Below are 27,916 nucleotides of genomic sequence, written 5' to 3'. Positions count from 1 at the left end.
ATCTAGCTCAGGGCTTTGCTCCACTGTACTTCCCCATGTGTGTGAGGGCAGCTGTCAATCCATCCAGGACTGCTAAACTGGGCTGAGGACAGAAAATTCAGAATTTTGGTCCAATTATGAACCAGCAAGGAGAGAGAGGAACTTTCCAAAGGTGAATGAAGTCTTATCACCATCATGTTTATAGATGCTGTCCCAAGTGTTACCAGCATCTCTGGAAAGGTAACTAATAGGCAGGACTCTCCCCTGAGCTGGAACTTAGCAGCCTAAGGAAAAGGAAAGAAGCTGAAAATTCACCTGGAACTGGAGCTCCAGGGTGAACTCTATGGAGATCACTGCAGCTACAAGCCCAGGGTGGAGAATGCAGGGCACCAGGGCAGAGGAGAGGGTACAATCACCACGGGTAGCTTAGCATGGCTGCAGCAGTATTGAAGCTGTGGTAATTTTTTCAGGGCAGGCTGAGAATAGTGGTAGTTGCTGGAGTCCTATTAACTGCAAGGAAATTACAGCAATTTGCAGCAGCTCAGCTTTGCCTTCAGCTGGGGGAGTCCTCAAAACCCAGCTAAGGAAGGGGCTGTCACATCCCTGCACTCCCAGCAGGGTGTCGTTAACTCTGCTTCTGAGAGAAGCCCCATTTTTCTTTACAGTTCTTGCTCGGAGTGTTTCTGATCTGGTGTCACTGTAGGCACGTTTAGACACTTTCCCGGTTCTCGTGCCAAACTCCTGACCCAGTTACAACCGTATTCACAGATTTACAATACGTTAAGCTAACTTAATAAAGACCCACCATACAAATGTTTACTTTTGACACATTTGGTCACTTAGTGGATTCTTGGTTCATTTTGAACCCCTGTACAGTTACCATCTCCATGGCCTTCTCAAAGGAGATTCATTCACTCCTGCCATTAACAGATGGACAAATACACCTTCGGCAGAGGCCTTGGGATACTAATGAGCTTTCTCTCCAGGGAGTCTTTCTATACAGAAAAAGCACACCTCCTTGACAAAGGGATTTTAACACAGATCTCATCTGGTTATAAACCAACAAACACCAAAGTGGAAGGAGTACAGTTAATTGCCACACTAACTTTTTTTGTTACATTTTCCTTCTAGTCATCTTTCACATTACTGCTCCACTGCCCAAAACTGGTGGGTGAGCCTTGACTGGGATGTTTCACAGTGCCCCAGAGGCAGTTCCCAGACATTTACCCCCACTCCTGAAGGCTCATCTGTCCAGAATGCAGGGGGACCCAGCCATGAATTTCAGCAGGAGAAAGAGCCCAACATCCTCCCCTGCCACTGAAGGTAACCACAGGCAGTTTGGAAGAATAACCTCATGGAGATCTGGCAAAGTGCATTTCCTCTCTTTCCTATGTCCATTTGCTGCTGCTGGAAGGTGTGAAAATACCTAGGTATTTTTAGTCGGCCACTCTGCTGTTTCCTAGATGCAAGCCATCAGATCTTCCTAGTACTTAGAACAAACCACACAGCTACAGAGAGTAAAGACCTGAAGGCATGCCTGGTCACAGATGCACTCTTCCCCACAGTGTAGAGCTCTTATGGTGCGGATTTTGGGTTTACCACATCTCCATGCTCTCTCTTCTGACCCTCATGCAACAGCTGAGGCTCCTCTGCCTGCAGTGAGCTCCTCTGAGCACCTAACCTGCCAGAAAACTCCTCTTTTTTTTTTTTTTTTTTTGCAGTAGAGCTTATTTATCTCCCTAATCTCGCTCTCTGTAGTGTAAAATGAAAGGTGAAAAAGCAAGGGTTGCAACATGAAGGCATCGCAGTAGCATGAGACAGTGGCTGCCCTGACTCAGATCAGCCAAACCACCACAAATGTTTCCCAGGGCAGCCTACACACCCCTGCCACGGGCTCTCACAGAAGCTGCAGAGCACCATTTACTTCCTCTGACCTCCAGGAGATGCAGCACTCCTGGGAGGTAAAACCTCAGTGTTTGGCCAGCCTGGGACTAAAGTGACAGCAGATGGGCAGCTGCAGCTGGAATCTGTGCACTGAAACACATGGCATAACTTCATTAAGGGTTTATGCAGATGTGGAAAATCACAACGAGCAGTGGGAACAGCCAGCAGGTGGAGATGCTCCATAAACTGCATTTGCAATGTATATATATTTTTAACTGGCTCAGTACAGCCTCCTCTCTCAACCCTTTCCCTGATAAGAAAACAAAATCCTGGAAAAGCTGCAGAACTGTACTCTCATATTATCTTCCATAAATCAAAGTGTTAATGCAATGAGTCAATACAATAAGTATCAGACCAAGAATAACTGAACAGAAAGAATCTCCTAGGTTACCACTTTCTGTGTTTGAATCTACAAAGGAATCTTTCAAACCTTTCAGAAAGGGCCAGCTTTTTGTTAGTGTCTCTCTTATCATGACAACCCACTGTTCTGCAGCTATTTGTTTAGCAACAGGCATGAAATATGGTCTCCTTTCATCCCTGTATAAGTTACCTTCATTCAGCTGTTACAACAGGAAACATGCAAATCATTTCTGCCTCTTTTCCACTATATGTTTGCAATCAGGAAACAATTACTGGAAATAAAATAAATTAAAAACAAGGCAACTCAGAGACTCACTAGCAGTTGCACATATGACTGAATATACCATGCTACAGTTACCTATTTATTTTTGCTGTGAAAGATTGCAGCCCTTTCTTTTGTCTTTGCATTCCCAGCTTGTTAACAATGCTGTCTCTCCCCTTATCTACAATTTATCACAAAGAACTATTAGAAAGAAGGATTGGAGGAGGCTTCCTGCTGCTCTTGTCCCATTTCATCTCACAGAGACATAAGGAATTGCTGGTCAGGGAGAGGCCACTTGGCCAAAGCAGCCTGTGCCCCATAGGTTTATCTCCCTGCTGCCAGTGCAGCTCCTTCCAGCGCACTACCCTGTCATGGGAGAGCGATCGCCTCTCAGGAGTGTGAAGATAAACAGATTTGAAGCCTTCAAGACATGTTCCCAGCACCTCCTCCCCCTCACAGGCACACAGGCTTGTCCTGCAAACGCCCCCGTGTACAAGACAGCTTTGGGGATGTTTGAAGGGCTCCTGGAAACTGACTTGCAGCAGAATGGCTTTACCAAGAATTTGGGCTGAACCGCTAAAGGCAACACCCGGGTGCAAGAAGCAAGCCCAGGGGGTGAGCTGAGGGGAGCCAAAAGCTGGGCAGCACAGGGGTGATTTCTTTTGATGCCAAAATTACCATCTCCATCAGCTGCAGTCACTGGGATTTTCTCTCAGCTCGGCTGCTGGAATCACTTGGGAGCCCACTAGGATTCCTTTTTTTTGGAGGCTCTGGAAGAGCTGTCTGCCTGGTGCTGGGCAGGAGCTGAAGGCAGGAGGCATGGCTGGATCACCGTGCCCTGGGCAGCCCAGGGCTCCCAGTGGAATTGGAACAGCCCATTCCTATCCACAGGCACTCTCAGTCTGATGCCATTCAGCACTTAGCAACTTGCAGTGCCCTTGCTGGGCTGGTATAGAGCATGTGTGGCTGAGAGAGCTAATCCTGATGGAAATAACTTGAGGGAGAAATACCAGTTGTTTTTTTTGCTGGAATCAAGTCCCTGTTTCAGGTTAGTATGTGGCACACACAGATGTGCTTGCAGAGTGCAGAGATCAGGAGAGCAACCAGCACTTAAGGCTGCTGGTAGTATAACTTCCGTTTCAGCTGTGCTGCCATCCAGTACCTAATCATTATCCCAGGGTTATGTTCACTAAATGCTAAATAACATTTTGCTGTCATTTATGTTCAGATACCTCTAGACAGCCACAGAGGCCAAATGCTGGCACATGATGGAATTTGTATTTGGCAAGTAAAACATGAATGAAATACACACCACGCACATGCCAAAATGTTCACCCTAAGTAAACAGGACAAAAAAATGTGTGTGGCGAGATGCGGGGGGGGCAGGTTTTAAGACATGTTATTGAGTTAAACTGGCCTAATATGTTCAGGACAGGGCCAGGCCAGTGCAAGTCACAGAGCTAAAATCCCACCTGGAGCAGCTGGGGCCAGAGGGGCATCCCATCCCATTCAGCATCAGCAAACTGCTGCAGCACTGAAAGCACACCAACCTCAGCCTGACCAGAGAGAAGAAAACCTTCAACATGCAGAGAGCAGTCCACATCCCCTCTTGAATACTAAGATTCCTACTGGCTTCAGGAGGGGCAGAGATGGACAAATGCCCTTTCTGAAGCATCCTCAGGGAGCTGCAGCCCCCTCCCCATTAACACCTCCAGAGCAGGATACCCCAAGTGACACCCTGCAGCTCAGCTCCCTGTCACATCCCAGCCCAGGGTGCAGCCCCAGATCTACTGACTTTAGCTGTTCAGTCTTCAGGTTAGATACAGCACGATGAGGATTAATTCCTTTCTACAGTGAGAGATCAACCCAGCATGTTTGCACATTAAGAGTAAATTAAATAGCTAGACTTTCTCCAGTAAAAAAAAGTATTTACATGACTGAAATGTTGTTCACTTTCCTAACTCATGTTCACATAAACATGCAAAAAATTTCAACTTTACCTATTTTTAATCTTCAAAAAATTGCAAACATTGATAAAAATTAAAATTATTTTAGAATGGTTTACAGTCAGATTTTGAATTCTCAGTGTGGAGATCAGTAAAAATTAATTATTTTGAAAAAGGCACAATTTCTAGCTACATGCTAATAGAATTAAACTATATTATTTTTGCCTTGGATGAAATAGCATTTTGGATAGCTAACTTCTAAGTGACTAAGAGAAGAGCAGTTGTCATGTTCTGATAAAGTACATAGAATTATTTTCTACTGACCTGTGAAGCAATTACTCTGTCTTCAGCACAGGATATGTGTATACATATATATGGTTGCTTAACACTTTTCACACAGGTTGCCTATGATCATTGGGCTGAGAGCCAAGATATGAATAAACAGCTTCTCAATCCCCTGGTTTATGGTCCATTTCTGTAAGCCTACATAGAAAGGAAGGCATTTATTTAAAACTGCATTACAACAAGGGTGCATGAACAACTAATTAGTAATAAATCTAGTATGGATGGACAACTAATTGCTGGGCAGCAATTTATAGAATGGGGGGATTGGTAACTCCACCAAAGACCTTCCACAACTGAATTTATTATATTATGTATCATAACTAGAAGATAATGTATTATAGCTGTTCAAAAGTAAATAAAACATTCACAGAAACCACAGCTTCATCTAGAGAGTAATTTCTAAGTTCTTCTAACCACCCAGAAACTCAATTACCTAAGCAAAGGAAGAAAGCAGGTTTTCAGGACAAAGGGATGGCATGGTGAGGGTAACCTCTGCTGAAGTGGCATAGTTTGTCATATCTGACAATCCACTGAAGAAAGTTATCACCAGTTAAGGGCCTGACCCTACATTCCTTAAGGAGACAAAAATCCCTTTGAAGTCAATGAAGCGTCGTGCTCAGATAACTATATCAGGATTTGGCAATTAATGAAAACTTTTAATTTCTTAAGTAGATTAGAAAAGGTTTTCCCTGAAAAATAACTATTACACGTTACTCACAGCAACTCCTCGGCAGTGGGGGTTTGTTTCCAGCAGCTCTTGCAGCACAGTAGCTGCTCTCACTAACCAGGAATTACTGAAAGTCAGAACCACATTGTTTGCTATTTGCATTGATCTGCCCTAAGTGTTCTTCTCTAGCTGATGTCTAGTTGAAGGTTTTGACAGCTTTGCATTCAAAAGGTCAGTAAGCAGTCCTCGGGGCAATTTGATTTAAACCCTGAGCGTTTTGCATACTCCCAAGCAGCAGAGCATAGTAGTACATGTGTGCTCAGAGACTCTAAAAGGTCATTCTTCCCAGCCTTCAAAACAAAACCCGAGTAAGAAGTATTTCAGTTTATAGGAAATATCAGAAAAGCTCTCAGACAATTATGAAAACATTTTCCATTAAATTAAACTCAAAAGGGCTTAAGAAAAACAAATGGTGATGTATGTTTTTAGACTGTGGTGTATTTCAATGGGAAGTTTTACATTCTGCCACATGCAGGAAGGCAGCCTTATCTGTCTTTCCTCAAGAGGCATGCTCACTTACTTAATGGCTGTTCAGGTTTTCCAAGCCACTTTGCCTTCCCCCCCTCCCCAAAATCCCAAGCCTCTCTCTGGGATGAAAACCTGAAACCTACAATGCAGAATTTGTTTGAAGTCTCTTTAAGCAAGAAACCTCAGATTAAGGACAGCTCAGCAAAACAAAACATTTTTCTACAGAGTCATGTGGATGTGAACCAAGCATTACATGGAAGTTCTCCCTCATTATCCCCTTTGCAAGCTGTTTGTATTCTGATTAGCGTGCTAATGATATATGTTCCACATAGAGAAAGCAATTAAGTCTCCACTTCAAAGAAAAATGAATTAGTGTAAGACGACCAAAGCTTGTGCTTGCCTCTCCCACTGATTTTGTGATGCCACAGAGCAACACAGCAGCTGTTAGATGCTTAATTCCCATTCATAAAAATAGAAGATGGTAGGTGTTGGTTGCCTTTTAAACACACAGATGTTTCAGGAAGGTGCTTCTATGGCACCAGGTGTGGTTGCTTGGTGGTGGTGCTCTAACTGCAGATAAAGAAGCGAGATCCTCTCAGTCCACATCGTAAGAACTGTACACTGATTCTTTTGAAGAAAGGAAAGACTGGAAAGGGGAAAGATTAAAATAAACTGCCCTAAAAAAACAATGTCATACAAATAAAATTATTTCCTAATATCCTATGTGAAGAATTCAAGCACCACAACAAGCTAATTAATGAGAAACAGAAAGGAAAACACAAATAAACAGACAGCATGAAGAATGACAGACGGAAGAGCCTGTTCTCCTAACAATCAACATTCTTCTGGGCCACACAAGAAATTAGTAAAATAAAAAGAGCATTTACAGCTACAGAAAACCAGTTTTAATTTCTGCACATGTGGTTTAGCATGTTATCAATATAATTATGTAGTTTTCCCTCTAGGAAATTGATAATAATATAATGTATTTGATAAGTAGCATTAAAGTTGCACTGAAAAAAGCACAAAAGAAAAAAAAGGAAATCTGTGCTGACTCAGGGCATGTTTCACACTGATAGTATGCCAGAGGCATCTGTGGATTTCGTTGACACACATGCAGATTTTTGTCAAGACACTGTTAATTAGACAAATAGCACAAACTGTGCTATGGGTTTACAGAACAAATCAAATGCCAAGGCATTAAGTAGCTTGCAAAGTAAGTTTATGAAACAATGAGTTCAGAGACGAAAAAAGATAGAGAAGGAAAATGAGTAGCCTATACTTATATATTTTACTTAGGTCTGAAGTGCAAGCAATCAATCCTGTCTCAATAGTTTAACATGATACAGATGTAATTTCTTAATAATTATTAAAAATAATTTCTGTTGTGTCTGTTGAGCAACCCAAGTGAAGCCTCAGTTGCAACTAAAAAATTGTTCTAGCTTCCTATTAAACCACAGCTCTGCCTCGTGATGCAACAGGAATCACCTGTACCACCTTGGAAAGGGAAAGATTTGATACAAGTAACAGCCAGCCTAAAAATTTGATTAAATTAATTTTGAAGGAGAAATAGTCCCCACTGCTCTAAACCTCCAAGGTATTGTTGAATGCTTCTTGTTCTTACCTAAAGTATAATTTTTGTACCACCAGAGTGCAAAGCATTTCCACATACATGATAACCTTTGGAATAAATGATACATTTTAGAGAAAGACAATTTCAGACTGAAACCTTTTAGAGTCGATACAAATGGAATTACTGACATCGACTGAAAATCTAAGAAACCCTCAGCCGCAGCAGTCTAAGTAACCCTTTGGATTATAAACAGTTTGTACTGCAAGCCGTTGTTGGGGTTAATCTGTGTACTTTACCTTGGGCAAGCCGAACAAATTCACTCCACCAGCCCCGTCTTTATTCAGAAACAGAAGCACCCCCCGCTAAATAACTGCAATAGTTACTACACAACGACCCATCAACACCGGCCTTATGGAAAAACAAAACAGAAATCGTTTTTCTTGGCCGGAGAAGTTAAGTCCCAGGGAGAATTCCCGAGGGTTTTACCGGCGCTGGGATGCTCCGACCCCCCGCTCCGGCAGTGCCCGCCCCCTGCCGGCCGCTCCCGGCATCGCGCCGCAGGAGAGGCGCTGGGACAGGGGCCGGATTCCCAGCTGGATTTTTTTTTCAGGTCCTGTATTAAGAAGGCGGTTTGAATCAGTATTTCCCTGCAGAAGCCATGATCAACGGCAGAGTGTTTTGCTGACAGCCCCCCTCAGCCCCCCAGGCTCGGAGCAGCCCAGAAAGCTGCTACCAAAACCACGCAGGAATTTTCAGCGCAGTGGTTTGAGAGGTGAGGAAGTCAAAACTCCTCCTGTTGCAGGTATCTTCTCTCTGCCACGTTACAGCCCAGCCCCTGCTCTAGAATTAGCATCCTGGTAAAGTCTCCACTTAAAATATGGTTTCTTCACAGATCTATGCTTTTTAAATTAGATCTGTATAAAATCTCCTGCCTAATGTCAACCCTATATACTCTTCTATTTAACAGATTAATACATTTAGCTCTTACCTTACCCCTCATCTGGCATTGCTGGGTGTTAAGAGTAATTAAATGACAGCATAACAGAGATGGTCCTTAACACACAAGGAAACAGCTGTTAAACTCTGGTCTGCAATGCTCTCATCAGTGGTCTGCAGCTGGCACACACACCCTGGCTAGAACAGTGACCCTGTGGAAAATACAGCTAAGTGTTCAAAGCAGCATCTTCAGAGTCGTCCCCCAAAGGCTAGGCATATATTTTACAGGAAGGATGGAGGTGTGATGTGCAGAAAGTACAGGTACAAAGGGACAATGGAGCAGGTCCAGGAGAGCATCACCTTGGTTGGCCAAGCCAGCACCCTTGTTCAGTCATTCATGACCCCTTCACAAACTTCCCAGGTTGCATCCCCTCATGCTGCCCTTCCTGCAGACATCAGGGTGGTCAGGTCAGTCTCTGCTAAGAGCTAGGGTTTGCAATTTCAGGATTCACCAAGACGCTTCAAGACCCCTCTGCCCACTTCCTCACAACAAACGGGTGGCTTAGGACAAGTCTTACCAGAATATATCCCATATTGGTATCTCCTCTGAGCCAGACCCACGAGGCTCTGTACCAGGCTGTCACACCTTCCACAGATGCCCCACATCCAAAGAGGCTCCAGCTATGAGCCATGTTCTCTTGCTCCTCCTGGTCTTTGCTCAGCTGCCTTTGTGTTCAGGCACAGGAGGTGAGCCCCTTCAGCCTGTGGCACTCTCCACAAGGGCTGCCTTGCTCCTATCACCCTACCTCATTACTAAGCACCACTGACCTCTCTACTCTTACTTAACTACAAGCTGTTATCACCATTCCTCAGCAAAGCTAGTTTAAAGCCCACAGAAGGGACTCTCTGTACTCTTATCACCCACGACTTCTTGGTGGGAACACTTGGTTCAGGTCCATCCTGGCTCTGAAACCTTCCCTTAATGCAACTTGTTCATTTCTTGACATATTGCAGCCCCACAGCAATTTTGTAAATCCACACTCACAGGTAGAGAAATAGCCTTTCTTCTGATGCCAGAAGTCACAGGTTTCCAGCTTCATTCATCTTGGAAATCTCCATCCCACCACCTGCCCAAGTAGGTCCTTCAGCTAGCTGCCCCTTCTTACTCTCACTGTGTGGTTTGGTCCTTTGCCTCTACAAGATCTCTGCAAAGACCCTCATGACCTCTTGTTGTTCATCCTCCCTGATACTACAAAGTCTCCTCACTTCTGCAGCTCTTTCATGGGGCTACTCAGTGATGTGTCCACATCAGAGCTCCTGCAGGCAAGGCAAGCCCTGCCCAGGCTCTGGGGAGGGTCAACAGGTATTCCCTGTGGCCTGAGACCAAGCAGTAGCATCCTTTTCCAGGAGCTTCCAGCCATGCCCAAGGGCTGCTTGCCCCAGCTGGCACTGGGGACCAAGCCCTGCAGCTCCTCCCCACCATTGTTGGCAGTCCATGTCACCTGAAGCAGAGTTTTGGGTCCCCTTTGGCACCCCTGCCACACTCACCACCACAGTCTGTTGGTTGAGCACCTGCCGACCAGGGTGATCCTACAGCAGGGGAGAGGAGCCTGATCCTCCCTCAGCTGCAGCCAGCTGGCATTTCTGTGGGGCCTCTGCCTGTCTGCCCTGCAGTGTTCCTAGGCTGGCTGTACCATGAAGGCTCACTGTGACCTAGAGCTTTTATAAAAACAAGGTATTAATATTTCAGAGGCTGCCTGCCTTGGGAGCAGAACACTAGAGAACAGCACTGCTGCACCTCAACACCAGCATATTGAGGTGGAACTGCTGTCCCAGCCCACTAAAATTACTGAATTCTTGCTATTTAAAGACCAGCAATTTGCACTTCAAAGAACCAAGTAACAACTTATTAGAATAAACTTTTATTTACTGCTCTCAGGATCCTTATTTTATACTTAAAAGTACGCAACAAAACCTGCTACATTCAAATCTATACAGATTTACTGATATATCATTTCATGTTTTACAAAACCGCATATAGATTTGGGAAATTTGTATAAGTTACCTTTATTTACATGTAGTATTCTCAGCCCTAATGACCTAGTCAAAGAATAAAACAGTGGGATTTTAAATATCCCTTAAGACCTATTACATTTCTTACATAATTTACATATCTTTATAGAGAGATGTGCTACACTTACTCCTTGCATATTTATAAAGACTGTGACTAAACAGAAATTTGTTGGCCAAAGCTAGGTACTCACATTTCCTCAGATCATACTGGTAATAAAATGTTAAAATTAGAGCAAGCCAGGTATATAAATCAATTTTTTCTTTTAGAACCAACTTTACTAATAATTTTAATCATCACTTGCTCAAAAAAGTGTCTGCATTAATACAAAAGATACCCACATTTACAAAATAAATCAAACTAATATTTATATGACAAGTTGATCTACAAGAAATTGCACATTGTTGGTTATGACTTTGGTTATATTGTATTAACAAATTTGGTTTCTAGACTAATAGTGGAGAAAAAATATAAAAATGCAGCTATAGAAACTAGCATAACCTGTAAACATATTACAGAACCAAATTCTGCACCTGGTTACATGTGCATAACCTCCATGCAGTTTAGAGAAGTTTGCACACATCAGACTGCTGAATTTGGCCCAGAAAACCCTGTAAACATGTTCTTTATTGTTATGTAGTGCAATACTGCAAGAATGGAGAATAAAGGCTTCTAACTACCAGTAACTAACACTGAGTGATACCCTTACAAATTCCACTTTAGGATTAATTTGTTTCAAAAGGCTGAATTGAAAATATTATCCATTGCTGAACTACAAATTTATCCCAAAAAGTGATGAATACTCAATAAACTAATGACAGTATACAAATTCAGACCAAAAAAGTATATAATTTCTCCTCACAATTCAAGAATTATGCTGCTTGCCTGTTTTATATAAAAAACTGGGGTTTTGTTACACTGTTTAAAGAAAAGCAAATGAGAAACAGGAATCTAACAAAATGTGTCAGCAAATCAGTTTTCTGCAAACTGATGGCTGATAATGCAAACAAATACTTTCCCACATTTTACCTAATATACTGAATTATAAGGTGCTTTGGGCAGATCTGTAGCAAACAGCCTGAAGCAGCACATTACATGAAGTTTGTTGTTTTTGTTCTGTTTGGTTTTTGTTTGTTGGTTTTGGTTTGATTTTTTTTTAAACAGTTTAACAATTTCAGTTTTTCCTCTTAAAGCAGCAAGTCAAATTTACACACTTTGCGAAGATTTCTTCACAGTTTTACTTCAGTAGTTTACTGCAGGACAGTCTGTCAAATACTGTAGAAGAGGCAACTGCTTAAAAAACACTTTAATTTTTTACTTACTTGGCACTGGTCAATCCAATGTGTATATTGTTGTTATTAGCAAAGTACACAAAATTGTGAAAATGGCAAAATACATTTTCAAAAGTTACTGAGTTTTTAATACTTACTTATTTTACAAGTGATACTATGAGGATTCAGTAACGATGTGACTAAATACAATGGTAGTCCCTGGAAAATTTAAATTTGTTTGTAAACCCTTATAATGAAATTGCAGCACTGGACTGATGTAATTTATGTCAGTGTCTTAATCAACCCCATCAAAACCCTGAGTATTTTCAATCGCTAGGAGTAATTTATCCCATAAATCTTCAAACGAGTCATACGGAGGCAAATCCAAACGATTAAAGCTGAAAGAAAGATGAAAACTCATCAGTATTCATCACTCTTTCTAAAGGTCATAGTTTACCTAAACTAAATACTTACCAAGTATGAGCTCTTGGCAGCTTTTCAGGGCTACCCCACTGTTCAACTGTGAATAACTGTGGTCCATTTGAACCTGCAGAAAAGAACACATCAATTTTCACCCCATTATGACATTCTAATTAGAAATCCAAATTATGAAATATTTTGGTTTTTTAAAATCCAATTCTGAGATTATTAGGAGCTACCTATTTGAATCAAATACAGCCTATAATCAGTAATGGTCAATAATCCCAATTCACTTGTGCTTTTAATTATTTCTTGCTATATCTTAATTTCAAGAGACTTTCACACCTGAATGAGCAAGACAGGTAAGAGTAAACCCTGAGCACTATTCTAAGATACTGTTAGTGAGACAGATGTGCCAGTAGTTATGGGAACACTGCCAGCTCCTCTTCACTTTCTCCTTTGGGTTATATGTTTTTTCAACGCAGAAGGCTGGTTAGAAAAGGTAACTAGTAAGAATGCCTGGAATAAGGATGAAGCAGAGAAGCAGCTCTATGACTGATGGTGCATTCTACATGTGACAAGGAGATAGAACTCCCTTTTAATACCTAGGTAAGAGTAAGTCTGCATTTTAGCTATCCAACTAGTTAACTAGAGGCTGACAAAGAAGGGTGGGAGGAAGACAAGAGATACAAGAAAGCCACATCTGTTCAGCATCCCTGTTGTCAAACGTGGGTGGATCTGCTCATGGACACCAAGAACTCCCTATTTATGAGCAGAAATGCTGCTCTGGGCCACAAGATGGAGATGTCCCGCTAGAAAGCCAGCTCTAGGACTGCAGCCCGAAGGTGGGAAGAGCCACAGGGGCAGCCGACTGCAGCAAAAAGCCACGTACCAACACAAAGAACTGAAGAACCACCTACTGTTCTTCAGATACAAGCAAGTACTGGAAATGCGATTGTGATCATTAGTGGGTTTAGAGAGGTTGGGCTGCTGGCCACAGTAAAGCAGAAATAGCTGTAAGAGAAAGAAACAAAGCACTGTGCAAGGCAACTGAATTTTTCAGTAATAGAATTACAGAAACTGGGACTTGGCTGGAAGACTGCCCAAGGATATCCTAACCCCTGGGCAGAAGGAAGCCAAGAGCTTCAACAGTTTTTTTCCTCCTATATAATTCCTTAGTTCTATCTCCGGTAGTGTTTTCAGACAAATAAACAAGAATCTGGAGACAGCACAATTCTGATCAAGTTTCACTGTGAGGAGCATGTGCTCTAACTCCAACAATACCAAGGTTCAGGTGCAACAGCAGACACATGGCTCAAGTCTGCTGAGGGCACTGTCCTTCCCACTGGAACTCACAACTCATTCACTGATGGAACAGAAGAAAATAAACTGAGTACTTATGATGAAGAGAGGGATAACTGAGGACACATGGTGGGTGGTATTTGCTCACAATTCTAGTGTTTTTTAAACAAATTACTGTCTTGTTTACAAAGAAAGAAATGTTTATTCAAATACACAAGTTAGGCTATTCAGCCATTTGCACAGGATCTCAAGTAAAGCAGAAAACATAATAGCTGATGGCAGCTGAATACAGGCTTCCCGTAAGCAAAGCACTCCCACCCTTTGTGGGATGCCCTATCTGCTTGCCCATGGTCTTTCCAGAGTGGGTTTTCTGGCTTTGGTATTGAAGTCTGCTCCTTGCTGCCATCTGCTTGTTTCAGTCTCTGCCTTGTAGGTTCACTACGTTCTTTTGGCATTACATTTAACTTGTTTCATTACAGTGGTCCTCTTTAGAGTATATCCTTACAAATAATAGTATCTATACCGTTGTGTGAGCAGATAAAAGCAGCTGGGAACTGATAAGAATCTGTAGTTAACTGCTGATGCCAGCATGTCTTTGTCATCAGATAACAGAATTTTCTTCAAGCTCAATCATGTGTTAAACAGGGATTTTTGCAGCTCTCTATAACTTCAAAATCCACACTCTGAGAAACCCTATACATTAAAAAACTTCCAGAAGCAGAATTAAAATGAAGTATTTATAGAACATGGGGAAACACGTGTGATCTGACTCCTTTCTAACTTTGCTTCTTACACCTGCCAGTATATACTACTTTTTAAAGTAAAATTTGAAAAAGAATGTGCCTGTATTTGAAGCCAAATATAATGACAACGTCAGGATCATGTTTTCTGTTACTTATGAGTATAATCACAAACACTCACCATACAGCTCAGCAAACCCGTTCATAGGTACACGCGATGTGCCAGTAACAAACTGAAGTAACCTTATTCTCTTCTCAGAGTCCATCATTAAGACTGCCTGTGTATGATAATAATTACAATTAAAGATTTTTAAAGTTTTGTAGCTAACAGATTTATGCAACGTAATTTCTCTCTCTACATAATTATTCTTTATATATACACAGATATATAGTGACACACATAGCCTACTTCTCTGCCTACTGCTAGAAACTATGAAGGCAACAGTTTTTTAATGGCACTGTAACTAGAGTATGGTTACTGGCCCACCAGACTGCTAAAATACTTCCCCTGAAGATTTGACTCCTACTTTCTTTGAAGTTTTCTGGTGCTATGAACTAGCAGCCAAATTCCTGTAATTTATTAAACAGAAGAGTTTAACACCTCTTCTGTGTAATCATGCCAGAAAAAACCTAGATTTTTAACCCTAGTCAGAGATGGATTTTTAATTTTTTTGTAAAAGCAAGTATCAGTAGTGTATTTACATTCTTACCACACATCTCATCTCTAGTTTACTTACTGTCTTTCTCAGGAGTTTTAATGGTCAAGTATTTACCCACCTATTGATGAATCATGCGATAAACTAGCACAGCTGAAAGGCAGCAGCTTAGGAACAGGTTTTAAGTAAAAAAAATAGTAGAACTTCACAATACCTTCCAGAACCACTGTATTACTTGATGGTTTATGTTGTAGCCATTTTTGTATTTTGTGTGTAACTTCCAGTCAGCCACATCCACATCTCCCAGTCCACACATTAATAACTACAGAGACACAGAAAAACAAACCACCAATGTTTAAGTCAGTAACATTAAGTTTCAACTTAATTTGTTCTCTTTTCCATGATACACTTACCTCTAGCTCATTTTCATCAAAAATTTTAATCAGATCCTGTGGTATTAGCTCAAAAAAGCCCTAAAAAGATGAGGGAAGTTTTTAAAAATCAAGTCAACATTATTTAAGCATTTTTGTTCACCATGAATGGTACTTAGATGTTTTATTAAACAGAGCCAAGTAAATACAGCAAATACAGATGTTTGGACACCAGCAGTCCCCAGTTTGGTTACAGTACTTTTAATTCTGACTTGTATCTTTATTGTGTTACACTAAATAGTGAATACGTAAGTCTGGGTAACATATGTACTATAATTTATACAAATAAGGATAAACCAGTTAATTTAATTTAGTTCTACTAGTTTGATTTAGTTTTCATTTCTGCCACGTTCATTAAGCAGTTTGCACTACAGCTAAAGCTGTCAACCAGGACTGAGAAATTACTTAAATTTTTTAATATGAAGTAAACTCAGTAAAAACATACAAAAAAGATTAAGTCTGAAATAATTCAAAGTGGACACTACATGGAGTATCACTGACTATTTTATACCTATAACAACATTATCTGTGGATCTTCAGGGTATCCAAAAAAGCTTAAGATTAGTTGCAATGAATTTTTAGAAGAATTTCTTTTGTAATTAAAACTATACCTCTTTAAAGGCTGCCATTTGTTTCTGTACTCTGCTCACAAATCTCCACTGAATTACAAGACTGCAAAAATCCAAAACAAAAACATTTACAATAAAAGTAATTTACACACACAACAGCAACTTCTGTTAATTCCACTAACACAGCCTCTGCTACTAGAGGGGCAATTCAGTGAGACATATTGCACACACTGACTGCTACTTACTGAATGTAGTCTCTCTTATTCTTGTTGGTGACAACTACTTCTGATCCACCACTTTTCAGTTCATGTTGATGGGTCTAAACGCAATGCATACAAATAGATCTTAAATGACATGCTAATGTAACAGAAATTCATATGTTAATGTTAGGTAATTTAGTTAACTCTTGAAGATTGCAGAATTCAAAAACTATGAGAAACAGAACCAGTTTCATGGATTACCTGAATAAAAAGAATTTGGCTGATTGCTTTAAAAAAATGTGTTATTCAGGGATGCCAGATTGCATTTTTTCTGACCTGCTACAATAAATAACCTAAATCTGCATACAAGTTGTCAGGAATGTGGACTGCACTAACTGTATATTCAATTATTCAGCCTTTTTTGCAAGTCTCAAGGAAAAACACAGAACAATTTCAGCAACAGTCCCAATAAACAAGTGAATCAATATACATATCTGCTACATAATGATTTACACTAGTAGAACCTCAGTAGACAAGTATCTGATTTTCAGTTTGTTACAGATGAAATCTGCACTCTTCTACTTCTGATCACTGTAGTTACCAAAGACCACAAATGCTATTACCCTACTTAGATCTACCTGGCACCTGTATTTCAGGTTTTTTTTCAAGACCTGTGGTTTTTCTACATGACTTATCTTGGACAGCTTTCCACACAACTACAAACTTGTTTCTTCCATAGTTTTTTAGTATATCTTAGAGAATAAAAACTAGTATCTCACAGTGAAGTTTATTGTTCCAATCATTTCCCAAAAGGCTCAGCTTTTCCAGCCGATCACATAAAATCAATCTCCACTCCAGACCAAGTAATCTGACTATGCATATCTTAGTCTCAGTTGCATTCACAGCAACAGCTACATTTCAACACAAGTATTATTTAAGAAAAAAGCATGGGCTATTTTTTAAAGCTCTGCTTATTTCCAAGTCCTTTTATCCCATCACAGACAGGTTAAAAGAGCACTGCACGAGCATGTGCCAGCTAAAAGAATTAGCTGAGCTAACAAACACACATGACTGTGAATGAAGGGTCTTTCTTAATACTATAGAGATAAAAATCAGCTAATTTCACAGGTCAAAAGTTTTATTTCATGCTTTGCCTATTCTACTTCACAGAAACATACTAACCTGTCCAAAAAGTTCTTCATCAACTATAAATCTGAGGTCCAGTTCTGTTGGATCATTTTCAAGAATCCATCTCAGAGAATTGTAATATTCACTATCCTGAGAGAGAGAATAACAAAACAGTAAATACAAAATAGAGCAGACATCTTTTAAGCTACAAGAAGCTCCATTACAGCCCAGTGAATGCTGCTACCTAGGATAATCCTCAACTGGATACAGAGACTCTGCAATTGTACAAAGCTACAAAGACCTTTAAAGACATTTGAAACCTGAAGATTTAGCAATCTCAGGACTACAAATTTCTCATGTAGCAAAAGGGTGGTAAGATGCCACAGCATTATCTGAAGTTATGTATTTTGGACTCTTCTCTGTCTCTCTCTCTGTATTTATTTTCCCTTTATTGTTAGGCATAACTACAAAAAGCCTTAGGAAATGTTAAGATAAAGGAAATCACATTCTGTGCTGCATTCAACCTTCACCTGTCATTAGAGAGATATATATAAATATATATAAACTAAGATGAAGATGAAATCCCAATACACAGTACAAAGCACATTACATACCACAGACTCCATGTCATGAAGTGTTATTGGTTTTTGGAGCATCATCTTGTAAAAAGGACGAATAAAAAAGGCTTAAAAAAAAGAACAAATAAATTGAACAGTATGTAACTTAAAATTCAAAATATGCACAATGTTAATTCTAAATATCATATTATATAAACACTAACCATCCAAAAGTTTGCCATGGTACACAGCCATTCCAGCTACACGACCTATAAACTTGAAATAAGAGAGATGATCTTCATTGCAAAGTCCAGAGTTTGGATTGATCTGCAGAGTATAGTTATCTCTGAAGTTGAGGGAGGGAGCAGGGAAGAGAAAGAAAAACAAGATGTTGTACTATTGAAGCATTCCAATAGTACATTCCAACATTTGAAGATCTGAAAGACATCACTGGTTAATTCAGGCATTGCTTTTCATGAAGTCAAAAAAATCATTTTTTGATTAATAAATCTCTAATATTAAGCAACACTCAATAGAAGATTCTATGAGCTCAGCAGAAATAACAGATTTAAAACACCACAAACTACCTTTGTAAGTTAGAGCTACACCAAAGAGAACGGCTTAAATCTTACTAATTTTACAGTAGTCAGATTAACATTTTCTGTATTACACACTGCCTTTTTTGTAAACAGTAGATGGTTGCAAGTGTCTAGTCTTCATGTTTTCCAGACCTGAATTACTTACGTAGCTGAATATTCGAACAATCCATAATAAGGATTAAACATTTCTTTAGAGAGAAGGAAGAACCATTCCCTGGCCACTCCTCCATAGTCTAAACCTTTTTCACCATCAAATTCAATCCAAAGTCTTGCTTTAAGGAAATCTGCTCTCTTTACAGCTATAATTCTTCTATAAGAATCTTCAAGGATTGTTGTGCGATGAATTTTCATTTCAAATCTGTTTGGAATATCACTCTAAAAAAGATTAAAAAGAATGTGGGAACACAATAATAAAACAAAACCCAGTATCTTTTATGAGATTCATCAAACACACAAAGAATGGCACACAAATCCTTTTCTTAAATAATTTGGAAATATAACAGTATGATTGACAAGAGGCTCCATTTACACACAATTCAACTAGCAAGTTGAAAAGAGTTTCAGATAATAAGTTTTATTTCATACCAAGAAAATAGGGTTAAATTAAGTTCCTACTAGTAGTAAGAGCACGTGCACGCATCAAGGCACTGGAATCCTTTTTAACACAGAAAATGCTTCATATTATAAGCTTGATAAAAAAAAAGTTCAGTGCTTACAAATAAAAATATTTTTTAATAATTACAACTGACTTATTTCGCCTTGTAGTTCAATATTCTAACAGTCAGGTTAGGTGTCTTGCTCTCTAACCTGAGATGTATGTGACAAACATTCTTACAATATTAAAATAAAAATCAGTCCACTTAAAATTTGAAGTCACAGGAACAAATCACAAGGTTGATACTCACTACCATATAGGAAAATATTTAAATAAAAATATCCAAGGAGTTCAGATTTGCTGCTGAGCTTACAGAGCAAGTCCCTAATAAAGCAGGAACAAAACTTTGCTGAGTCATTCTATCACATGAGAACAGAGTATTTTTTATTATTTCACTTGTTGTCAGCCAGTTTGTTTCAGCAATTACTTCAGGCAAAATCAGGATTTTAAGTGAAATCAGGAACAGGAAATTCCAAAGAACTAGTCACATGTGGAGTAAAAAGAATTCATTTTTTAGTGCAGATATTTTTAATAAATCAAACTGAAACCCACATGTTCAGACATGCCTCCTGGTTATTTTCTTATACTCCTTAATATAATCTATCCTACATGCCCCAATTAAAAAAAAATGAATGCTGCATTTAAGCATAATGCCTTTTTATATTCAACAGCTTGATCCAAACTACAAAGAAAAAATAATTACTGAAGGTGGGAAGCACATTTTGTCATTTTCCACATTGCAAAATACTGTCCAGTATTTTATCTCTAATTTACATAGTGGCTCAATTATATGGCTCTTTTCCATAATTTCAGAAAGACGTAATTATCCCTAAATTTAAAAAAAATTAAAATTTCCCGGTTTTAGTTGCAAAACAACTTCTCAGAAATAAGTTCAAGCAATAATAAAATCAACTACTAAAATAAAACCTAGCTGATTAAAATGGGTAAGTCTCAATATAAATCAAGCCATTACCCTGTTACTTATGTTTATGAGAATGCTTAAAAGGCAATAGTAATATATGCTTTAAAACCTACACCTGTATTTAATTCTTAAATGTCTATGATTATATTGTGTGGCTGAGCTGTCATCTATCATTTCTCAGATCAGGGTAATAATATTTGAATGAATGCCAAGCTTGTTTGACTAGGAATAAAAAAATAGGTGCATACATAATTGTGTGGAATTTACAGGTCAGCTCAAAATGAGTAAGTTTCAGAAAGGCTAGAGCCAGACTTGCTAGTTAAATGGTGAAATATGGGTCTAAATTCAAAGGCTATTATGCTAGATATAAAAGATCTCCCAAGAATATACAATTTGATTGCAATTGTGTGAAGACTCATTGTTATCTGGATATCCAGATGCTATTTACAGTCTTTTATGCTGTGTGTTATAAATATACCTGGCACTGCCACTTCAAAATAGAACTTGAAAATGAGAGCCAACAACTTCAGATTTTAAGGCTATAGCAATTTATTACAGTCATCTAGGCTGAGATAACAATACTGATTTCTATCTAAACAATCTAAATTTCCAAAAATTATTATATGCTAGATCAGTGATTTCCAGACTTCTCTGTTGCCAGCCTATTTCCAGGTTCACAACTGTAACCTTTTAAAATTTCTGCTATTTCAATGAGATTGCTTGCAGTCTCTTCACTGGCATAAAGTCACAAACCCTACTGCCAGATCAAATGCTGTTGCCAAGTCACTACTTCACGGATGCATTTGTGATCAGACAGTACATCTACCTTGCCTAAGCAGGTTACAAAGTCCCACTTCCTTTCACTGTAACCCAGGCTTTCCTTTGCTTAGGGGCCTAAGTTTATTTACTGTCTGCTGGATTCCTACTGATTATACTAACCTGTTTCTTCAGTTTCTTTCTGAAGAACTCGTACTTTCGCTTATAGTCCCTGGAGTAAGGCACAGCCTTTGAAGGGAAAAAGAAAAGAAAAAAGTGCTAGAGATAATCTCACAATTAATGAAATATAAACTAGTCTGTTTTTGTGAAACGTAGACAATGCCTTTAAGTTCTAAGAAAAGAGGAATAGATGTTTTACTAAGTATTAGGGGAGAGCTTCAATTTATAAATATATGGACAGTTCAACACACCTGGAATGAAAAGTACTTCTCTGTTCAGATCATTTGTTCTGATCACTTAAACAGAATTTCTCCTGTACTTCACTATTAGTTGATGTGACTGTCTAACGTCACTGACTGACCCAGATCAAAGTGACCAAAATGCCTCTGGTGACTTAGATAACACATCCTTTCTTGCTGTATCATGACAGACCTGGCTACAAACACCTCTATTTTCCATGGACAGTGAAGGTTGTTTACATAAGTGGGCTATTAATAAACACAGATCAGCTGAACACTAAAATCCATCTATAATTATAATGTGTACCGTCTTTGCAATTAGTTCTGGTGATTTTGTACTTTAGATTAAGTATCAAGACTAGATAATTATTTTTCAGTTGGAAATTAAATTCATTTCTTTTAAAGCCTTCCTCCCTCTTCCCCCAAGTTTACTTTGTGAATCGAGCTAGTTTTATTCTGGACACTGCAGATAAAGAAAATTAAGTTTCTTAGCCAGCTGAAGTCCCCCCCAAGTCTAAAAGAAAACTCTATTACTACTACAGGAACTGATTTTTCTTTCTGGCATTTAAAGACCATTTCCACGGAAAGTTTTCTAAACAGTCTTTAAAAAGAAATAAAAATGCCTTGCTCAAACCACCCTAGAAGTTTCATCTTAAAGACTGAGTATCTGATAAATGACAAGAGTTTGTTTGGATTCTATTAGGAATCTTCTTGAAAAATATGTAAAGCTACATATAGCAAACCTACTGGTCCAGTTATTGCGACATTCTGCAGTCGAGGATCCTCCCATTGTGTTTTCTTTGTGTCTGCAAGACATTTCTTAATTAGTTCCATTGATTTAGATAAAGTTCAGAAACAAAACTGAGTGGGGGGAGAATATTACAATGTACATACTGTGGTTTATGAAGAATATTCTTCCATCTGTGTGAGTTCTCTCTTCCCACCCTGGCTGCAAGAAGGAGACACTTATTATACATTTCTTACTGTAGGGTTTGCATAGAACTCCGTATATGATCTGCAGTTGAGGGCATTGCCCCCTTCCATCTACTCTCAGCACTAGAATTCCAAATAGAGTATTTTTTGTATGAAAAAAAGCAGCTGCATTTTCTCATGTGCAAATTTTGATAGTGATAGCTTATGTATTTTAATTGTTGTATCTGCAAAATAGTTTACTTACTGGTAACGGGCCCAGATCTACTGGATCTAGGGAAGTCTTTCTCCTTGGATGAGCAGAAATTTTCAGTCTTGGATCTCCCTTTGAAAACAAAACAAGCAGCATCTTAAAATCCTTTTGCTGCTTGGCTGCTTATTTTTCCCCCAACTACGCCTAGTACCAACTAAATAACTGTATATTCTGCAGCTATAAGTTCCTCGTGGAATCTCAGTCTTGTAGCTGTATACAAGGATCAGCTAATCACCTATCACATATATCTATATAAATATATATAAAAACCCTAACTCAATCCCATTTAGTGTAATTGAATCTTTTAGTGTAAATAATCTTTCCATATGGTTTCTGGCACACCCTGTGCTTTTTGGGTTTGATGGCTAGTTGGTTTGGGGTTTTTTTTTGAGGGTAGGGAGAAAGTATTTATGATAAATAAGGTATTTTCATAATCCTGAAGAAGTATTTCTTTTGAATCTATTTAATGCATTTCTCTGTTTCTCTTTCACCTGACAGTCATACTGACCTACTCTTTAAATGCTTAAGTCCATCTATTAGCACTGCCTAGTAGCGAGCAGTGCCACTCCATGGAACTGTAGCTGTACAACTCCCTCAATCACATTGTAGCTACACTTGGTCTACTTCCTTAAGAACTCACAGAAATTTGCATTGTGCACTGTACCATGTAATACACTTCCTGTTGAAGTTAAGTTTGAAAAAGTGATTTCAGTTAACAGTGCATTTAAGCTATCACAGTTTTAGTTATGACAGAAGTATCATTTAGGAGTTGCTTTACATCTGCAAAAACAGATTTCTATATACATCTGTATTTTCCTCCTTCCAAGCTAAACTTTCAAGTACCAATACAGTCTGAAAAATTCATAATGTTCAGATATTTTAAGTTTATGTAAATTTAGACAGATGATCAGATATTTTAAATTCCTTTGCATCTCTATTACATATGTTCCCAGAGACACGACACACAGAAATCAACAGAAGCTTGCTGAAAGCAACAAAGCTTCGACTTGAGATGAACTAGAATTTCAGTCCATGACAGCAGCTTTCCATTACCCATGTTGTAGTTTTGGTATTGTGGTCAATGAAGAACGGTCTCCCATTGGGTGCATGTCGGACTTCCCAGCCTTTAGGGAGAAATCCTTGCTCCATTTCAGGCTGCTGGTGAGAAGACTGTTGCGATGAATCACTTGATGTTGCTTGTAATTGTCTTCCTATTGAAGCACTTGGCACAGCTGACAACTGACCTGTTTCTGTAGCAACCTATGGTAAGTAAAAAAGATTACCAAAGTCCTGTAGAGCAACGCATTTTTTCTAGTCATATATATTTTTCAGTCATGAAAGGAGTTTCATAAAGCAAGTGCCAGACAGTACATAATTTTTTTAGTCTAGTAACAACATTGACTAACAATCACTGATTATGCCTGCAAAGTTAAAACTTACCACTCTCCAGAAGGTTTTTATGGTAGAGTGGCTTGCCATGAATATTACTGATGCTAACTCTTGTTACCTTCTCTATTTTATGTAGCACTTGTCCAATTTATGCCTTTCATATGTTCTACTTCAAAGAGGCCTCTAAACTTCTATTATGTGAGCTGTTTAAAAGGTTACATTAATAAAAATATTTATAATTAGAAGACCAACAGTACCTGTACAACTGGTTTTATCCAGGTAGTGGTTCTAGAATTGTGATCTATATAATATGACCTCCCTTTTTCATCTTGTCTTTCTTCCCAGCCTGGGGGTAATCCAGATGAAGTAGGCAGTAACTAAATATTAATGATACCAGAAGAAAAACAGTTAAGAAAACTTTGAAACTGACTTAGAAAACGTTTTCCTCTGCTAAATTAAAACAAAACAAAATAATCCAGAAGGTCCATGATTTTCACAAACTGGGTAAACCAGAACAGCAGTATTGCAATCCTTACTGAGTAGTATGAAATTATAGATTTTTAATTTATTTTTTTTTTAATTCAAGCTCCTCATCAACAAGGATTAATTTATACACCTGGCTTAGGCATGGCTGATCTATCCTAATACTTGTGCCTATGAGCTCATAGTCTGCAGTGTCACCACAAAAAACACAACATAAGGATGGTGGTGCAGTCTTAATTATAGAGCAAAAAAACTAAACACAGAATTTGTATCTTGGAGGGAAGACTTCTTCCTTCTGCAGGCTCTATCCATGCATGAAGCTCATTTTAAACCAAAAGCACAAAGTTGGAACATGAAAGCTTTACAACTGAGATCTAATCTTGCTTGACTAGTAACTGCAATTTTGTCAGGACAGTTGCCAGAAGCAGAAGACCAATTCTCATTTAAAATGTCAGCACATAACACATCATTTAATAAAGCTTTACATAAAGAAAATCCTTCAGCCTCTCCACTACACAAGCCTGTGTTTTTTGGAAAGTGACCTACCACTGGATGTGCAGGCTGCTCTTCAACTCTGTATGTCTGCAGACTACCTCTTCTGCTGGAATGGTTCTTGAAGCAGTCAAGAGGAATAACATATTAGCTATTATTGCAGCTTTAAGGATGGCAGCAGTCAACAACGGCTATCACACTTTAAACTACTAGTTTTAATCTTGAAAAAAGAGTCTTACTTGTTTTGAAACATAATTAATGCAATGGTTTTGAAATTCCTGTTTTAACACTGCTAGCAACATTAAGTTCAGTTTCAATTATAACTTTAAAGTAGAATAACACAGAGGCTTGTGAACATTCTGAAAACCCTAACAACAGATTTTTTGGCAAGTAAAGTATTAGAGTTGATTACAACCAGTTACGTTACAATTGAATTTACAGTATAGGATTTAATGCTTTACCTTGTCAGTAGACTAAAGTCTGTGATATATCAGAACTAACACAACTTTCCAGGAAGTTGACTAAACTGATAATGACAAGATATGAGTGTTTGAGACATCCAGTTTAAGAAGAGGTTTTCAGTCCCCAATTTGCATTATCTTTCTGCCTAGAGCTGAACTTAGACCCCATGTGCTACAATTAACCAACTGTATTTCATCGTGATCCAGAATTTCCTCAATTATGTTTTCATCTCAGGCAGGAATTCATATAAGCAAAGCGGGGAAGAATAAAATGTTTGCTTAGATGGGGTTCTACAGTAAAAAGATTACTCTTAAATTCTTTGCATTTGAGATTAAATTGAAAATGTAATTGCTAACATGAGTATTTATGGATCCAATTCTATCAGTAGTCACATTTTCTGCAAAATATTATCAACATTTCTGTATATTAGAACAATGAGAAAAATAATTTACCGTGTAAGCTGCTGACTGTCCAGTAGCTGAACTTCCAGAGGTAGTAAGTCTGGTATTAAATTCTTCTGCAAGATTAATCTGTATATCACAATTACTCTGTGAGTGAGGTATCTGAAGGTTCTGATTGCTATACATTGTTGCCTCATCTTCAGTTATGATTTCCCAGCTCTTTAGAAAGAAAATAAAGAAAGAAACTATTAAAACAAAGTTCCGAGTTACAAATAGTTAAGACAGGCTTTTTTACTAGACTAAAAAGTTACCTTGCATTTCAGAAACATTTAGAATGTTTTTACCTCAGGGGAATCTCTGTTGTCTAGATTTTCTGTATCCTCTGATATCTGCCGACGATGAGTGAACACGTGCTGGGCCTCCAATTGCACACTGCCAGTATCTGCAACAGCTACATTGTCCCTGTTGGTGGGGGGGAAGTCAGCACACAGGAACCATTATTTAACTTTTCAATAGTAAGCTAGACTAACAGCAAAAATCTAAGTTACAGTCATTTTGTCAGAAGAAAGTCACAAGCTACAAAAAGGTAAATTGTTTAAAAAGACTTCAGTATTCATGTCAACATGAAGTGCAAGTTCAACTGAAGAACCAGAAAGCATTCCAGGTGTTATTTTTGTAATTCACATGAGAAGGGGAAAAAAAAAATAATTAAAAAACCCAAGGTAAATAAAGCAATGCAGTCTCTGCTGGAAAGGAGGAACCAGGCACAGAGCTGGAGAATCATTTCCTTTCCTTTACTATAGTTATTATCTCTTACAATTGCAACCAGTTTCTACTTGAAAGCACACTCCAGAGCACTGGAAGAGTACTGTGCAGTTAGAAGGACCGCTAGCCAGTGATGGTTACAAGTGGCTGTGAAGGTTGAGCTATGGAAAGCTCTCGACTAATTCTCAGGCTGTTCACTGTCTAGTTCTCCTTGCTTTCAACCTAACTAGAGTGAACTGGTTACACTACTTAATATAAGACTTGAATTTTCAGGCCAAAAGACATACTGAGCTGTTGGTCTTTTCCACTGTGTTCTTCTGAATTCATGATTGACGTAGTAGGTCCTGCCAAGGATGTCTTGCCTTTCTTCCCAGCCTGAAGGCAGTGGAGGAGTTTCCTGCTGCTGCTGTTGTGGCTGGCTAGCAGCATCTGGTTGGTCCAATATTATCCATCCAGGCTAAGAGAGTATAACATTAAATGCCCTTAATATTACAAAAGTTGAAAAAGTATCTCAATTTGTAAGACCACCCTCCTTTTAAAGTACAGTTCCACTACATCTTCACCTAGTAAGATTGGCTCTGGTTTTATTGTGTATAATTCTAAAGAAATCACAAATAATGCATGCAGGGATCTTATTTTAAGTCTTATTTTGAGTCTTTAAGGACTCAGAGTCCCTAAACATATTATCATCAAAAGTTGCTTACACCAGGAAAATAAACAGCATTAATAGAACAGATTTTTTAAAAGTAAATCCATTTAATTTCATACATACGCTGCAAAGGTACTAGTCAAATAAGCATACCATTTTGTAACAGAAAGTTGGTGGTAATGCTGGTTAGGCTTGTGTAAGTCTTAAAAATAATCTAAATCAGATCTAAATCTGATGCGCTTAAAAAAGATTACAAATGTAAAGTAGTTCAGATACCCCTATAAAACATCCCTATAAACTGGAGAGAGTTGACATTCTAAAATCAGCAAAGTGTCTGTGTCTGGCTGACCTGGGTTAACAATATGAAACAGCAGCAAAAATACTGGGCAATAATACTTACATTAATTCTGAAACAAGAAAAGTTGCAGACAGGGCAGATCAGTACCAGAACAAAACCAAAACCCTAGTACATTTTCTTTCTTAAGATACACTGAAAAAGCCACTCCTTTAGTTAGAAAAACTGCTCCAGAATTTTTATGCAGACTTACAACTTATGTGAGTTACAAGCAATCACTTTTAACTGGTTTGTTTCTAAAACTATTTATCACTATTTAGTGATTCCTACTGTTTATTTTTCCTGTAACTACCCTTAATAGCTGAAGACATTTGCTAGGTTTTTCAGCAATAAATACATATTTTCCCACCTCCAGTTCTTCAGCCTGTTCTGTGGTTTCTTCTTCAGACCCATTGCTTTTAGGTAAGTAAGTCATTTTTAGTCTAAGGTGGCCTTTAACCCTTGATTTATGACTGCAGAAGAGAAAAGAAAAATGTTCTTATTGTGCACGTGTGAAATTGT

At 38.7% G+C, this 27,916-nt stretch overlaps 1 protein-coding gene across 4 annotated transcripts in view; it reads right to left on the bottom strand.

The window, feature by feature from the left end:
- Positions 1-10,446: 10,446 nt before the first annotated feature.
- Positions 10,447-27,916, bottom strand: part of NEDD4 (NEDD4 E3 ubiquitin protein ligase) — a 53,944-nt gene continuing 36,474 nt past the window's right edge. For 3 of the 4 annotated variants that reach the window (XM_051628222.1, XM_051628223.1, XM_051628220.1), the window contains 22 exons: positions 27,765-27,867; positions 26,699-26,868; positions 25,991-26,108; positions 25,698-25,865; positions 24,838-24,903; positions 24,066-24,185; positions 23,473-23,679; positions 22,414-22,491; positions 22,131-22,185; positions 21,984-22,042; positions 21,001-21,066; positions 18,630-18,859; positions 18,110-18,231; positions 17,943-18,013; positions 17,383-17,478; positions 16,246-16,319; positions 16,043-16,103; positions 15,414-15,473; positions 15,215-15,322; positions 14,526-14,622; positions 12,357-12,429; positions 10,447-12,280 (listed from right to left, as the gene is read on the bottom strand). In XM_051628222.1, the coding sequence (XP_051484182.1) occupies positions 12,178-12,280; positions 12,357-12,429; positions 14,526-14,622; positions 15,215-15,322; positions 15,414-15,473; positions 16,043-16,103; positions 16,246-16,319; positions 17,383-17,478; positions 17,943-18,013; positions 18,110-18,231; positions 18,630-18,859; positions 21,001-21,066; positions 21,984-22,042; positions 22,131-22,185; positions 22,414-22,491; positions 23,473-23,679; positions 24,066-24,185; positions 24,838-24,903; positions 25,698-25,865; positions 25,991-26,108; positions 26,699-26,868; positions 27,765-27,867 (2,305 nt within the window). In that variant the 3' untranslated portion in view covers positions 10,447-12,177. Of the gene's footprint in view, positions 12,281-12,356; positions 12,430-14,525; positions 14,623-15,214; positions 15,323-15,413; positions 15,474-16,042; positions 16,104-16,245; positions 16,320-17,382; positions 17,479-17,942; positions 18,014-18,109; positions 18,232-18,629; positions 18,860-21,000; positions 21,067-21,983; positions 22,043-22,130; positions 22,186-22,413; positions 22,492-23,472; positions 23,680-24,065; positions 24,186-24,837; positions 24,904-25,697; positions 25,866-25,990; positions 26,109-26,698; positions 26,869-27,764; positions 27,868-27,916 lie in introns of those variants that run through there. The other variant, XM_051628221.1, reaches the window with a different exon arrangement.

The sequence above is a fragment of the Apus apus genome, chromosome 10, assembly GCF_020740795.1.
Source record: "Apus apus isolate bApuApu2 chromosome 10, bApuApu2.pri.cur, whole genome shotgun sequence".
Lineage (NCBI taxonomy): Eukaryota > Metazoa > Chordata > Aves > Apodiformes > Apodidae > Apus > Apus apus.
The sequence above is the reverse complement of the archived record's forward strand: the minus strand, read 5'-3'. Positions and strand labels throughout refer to the sequence as shown.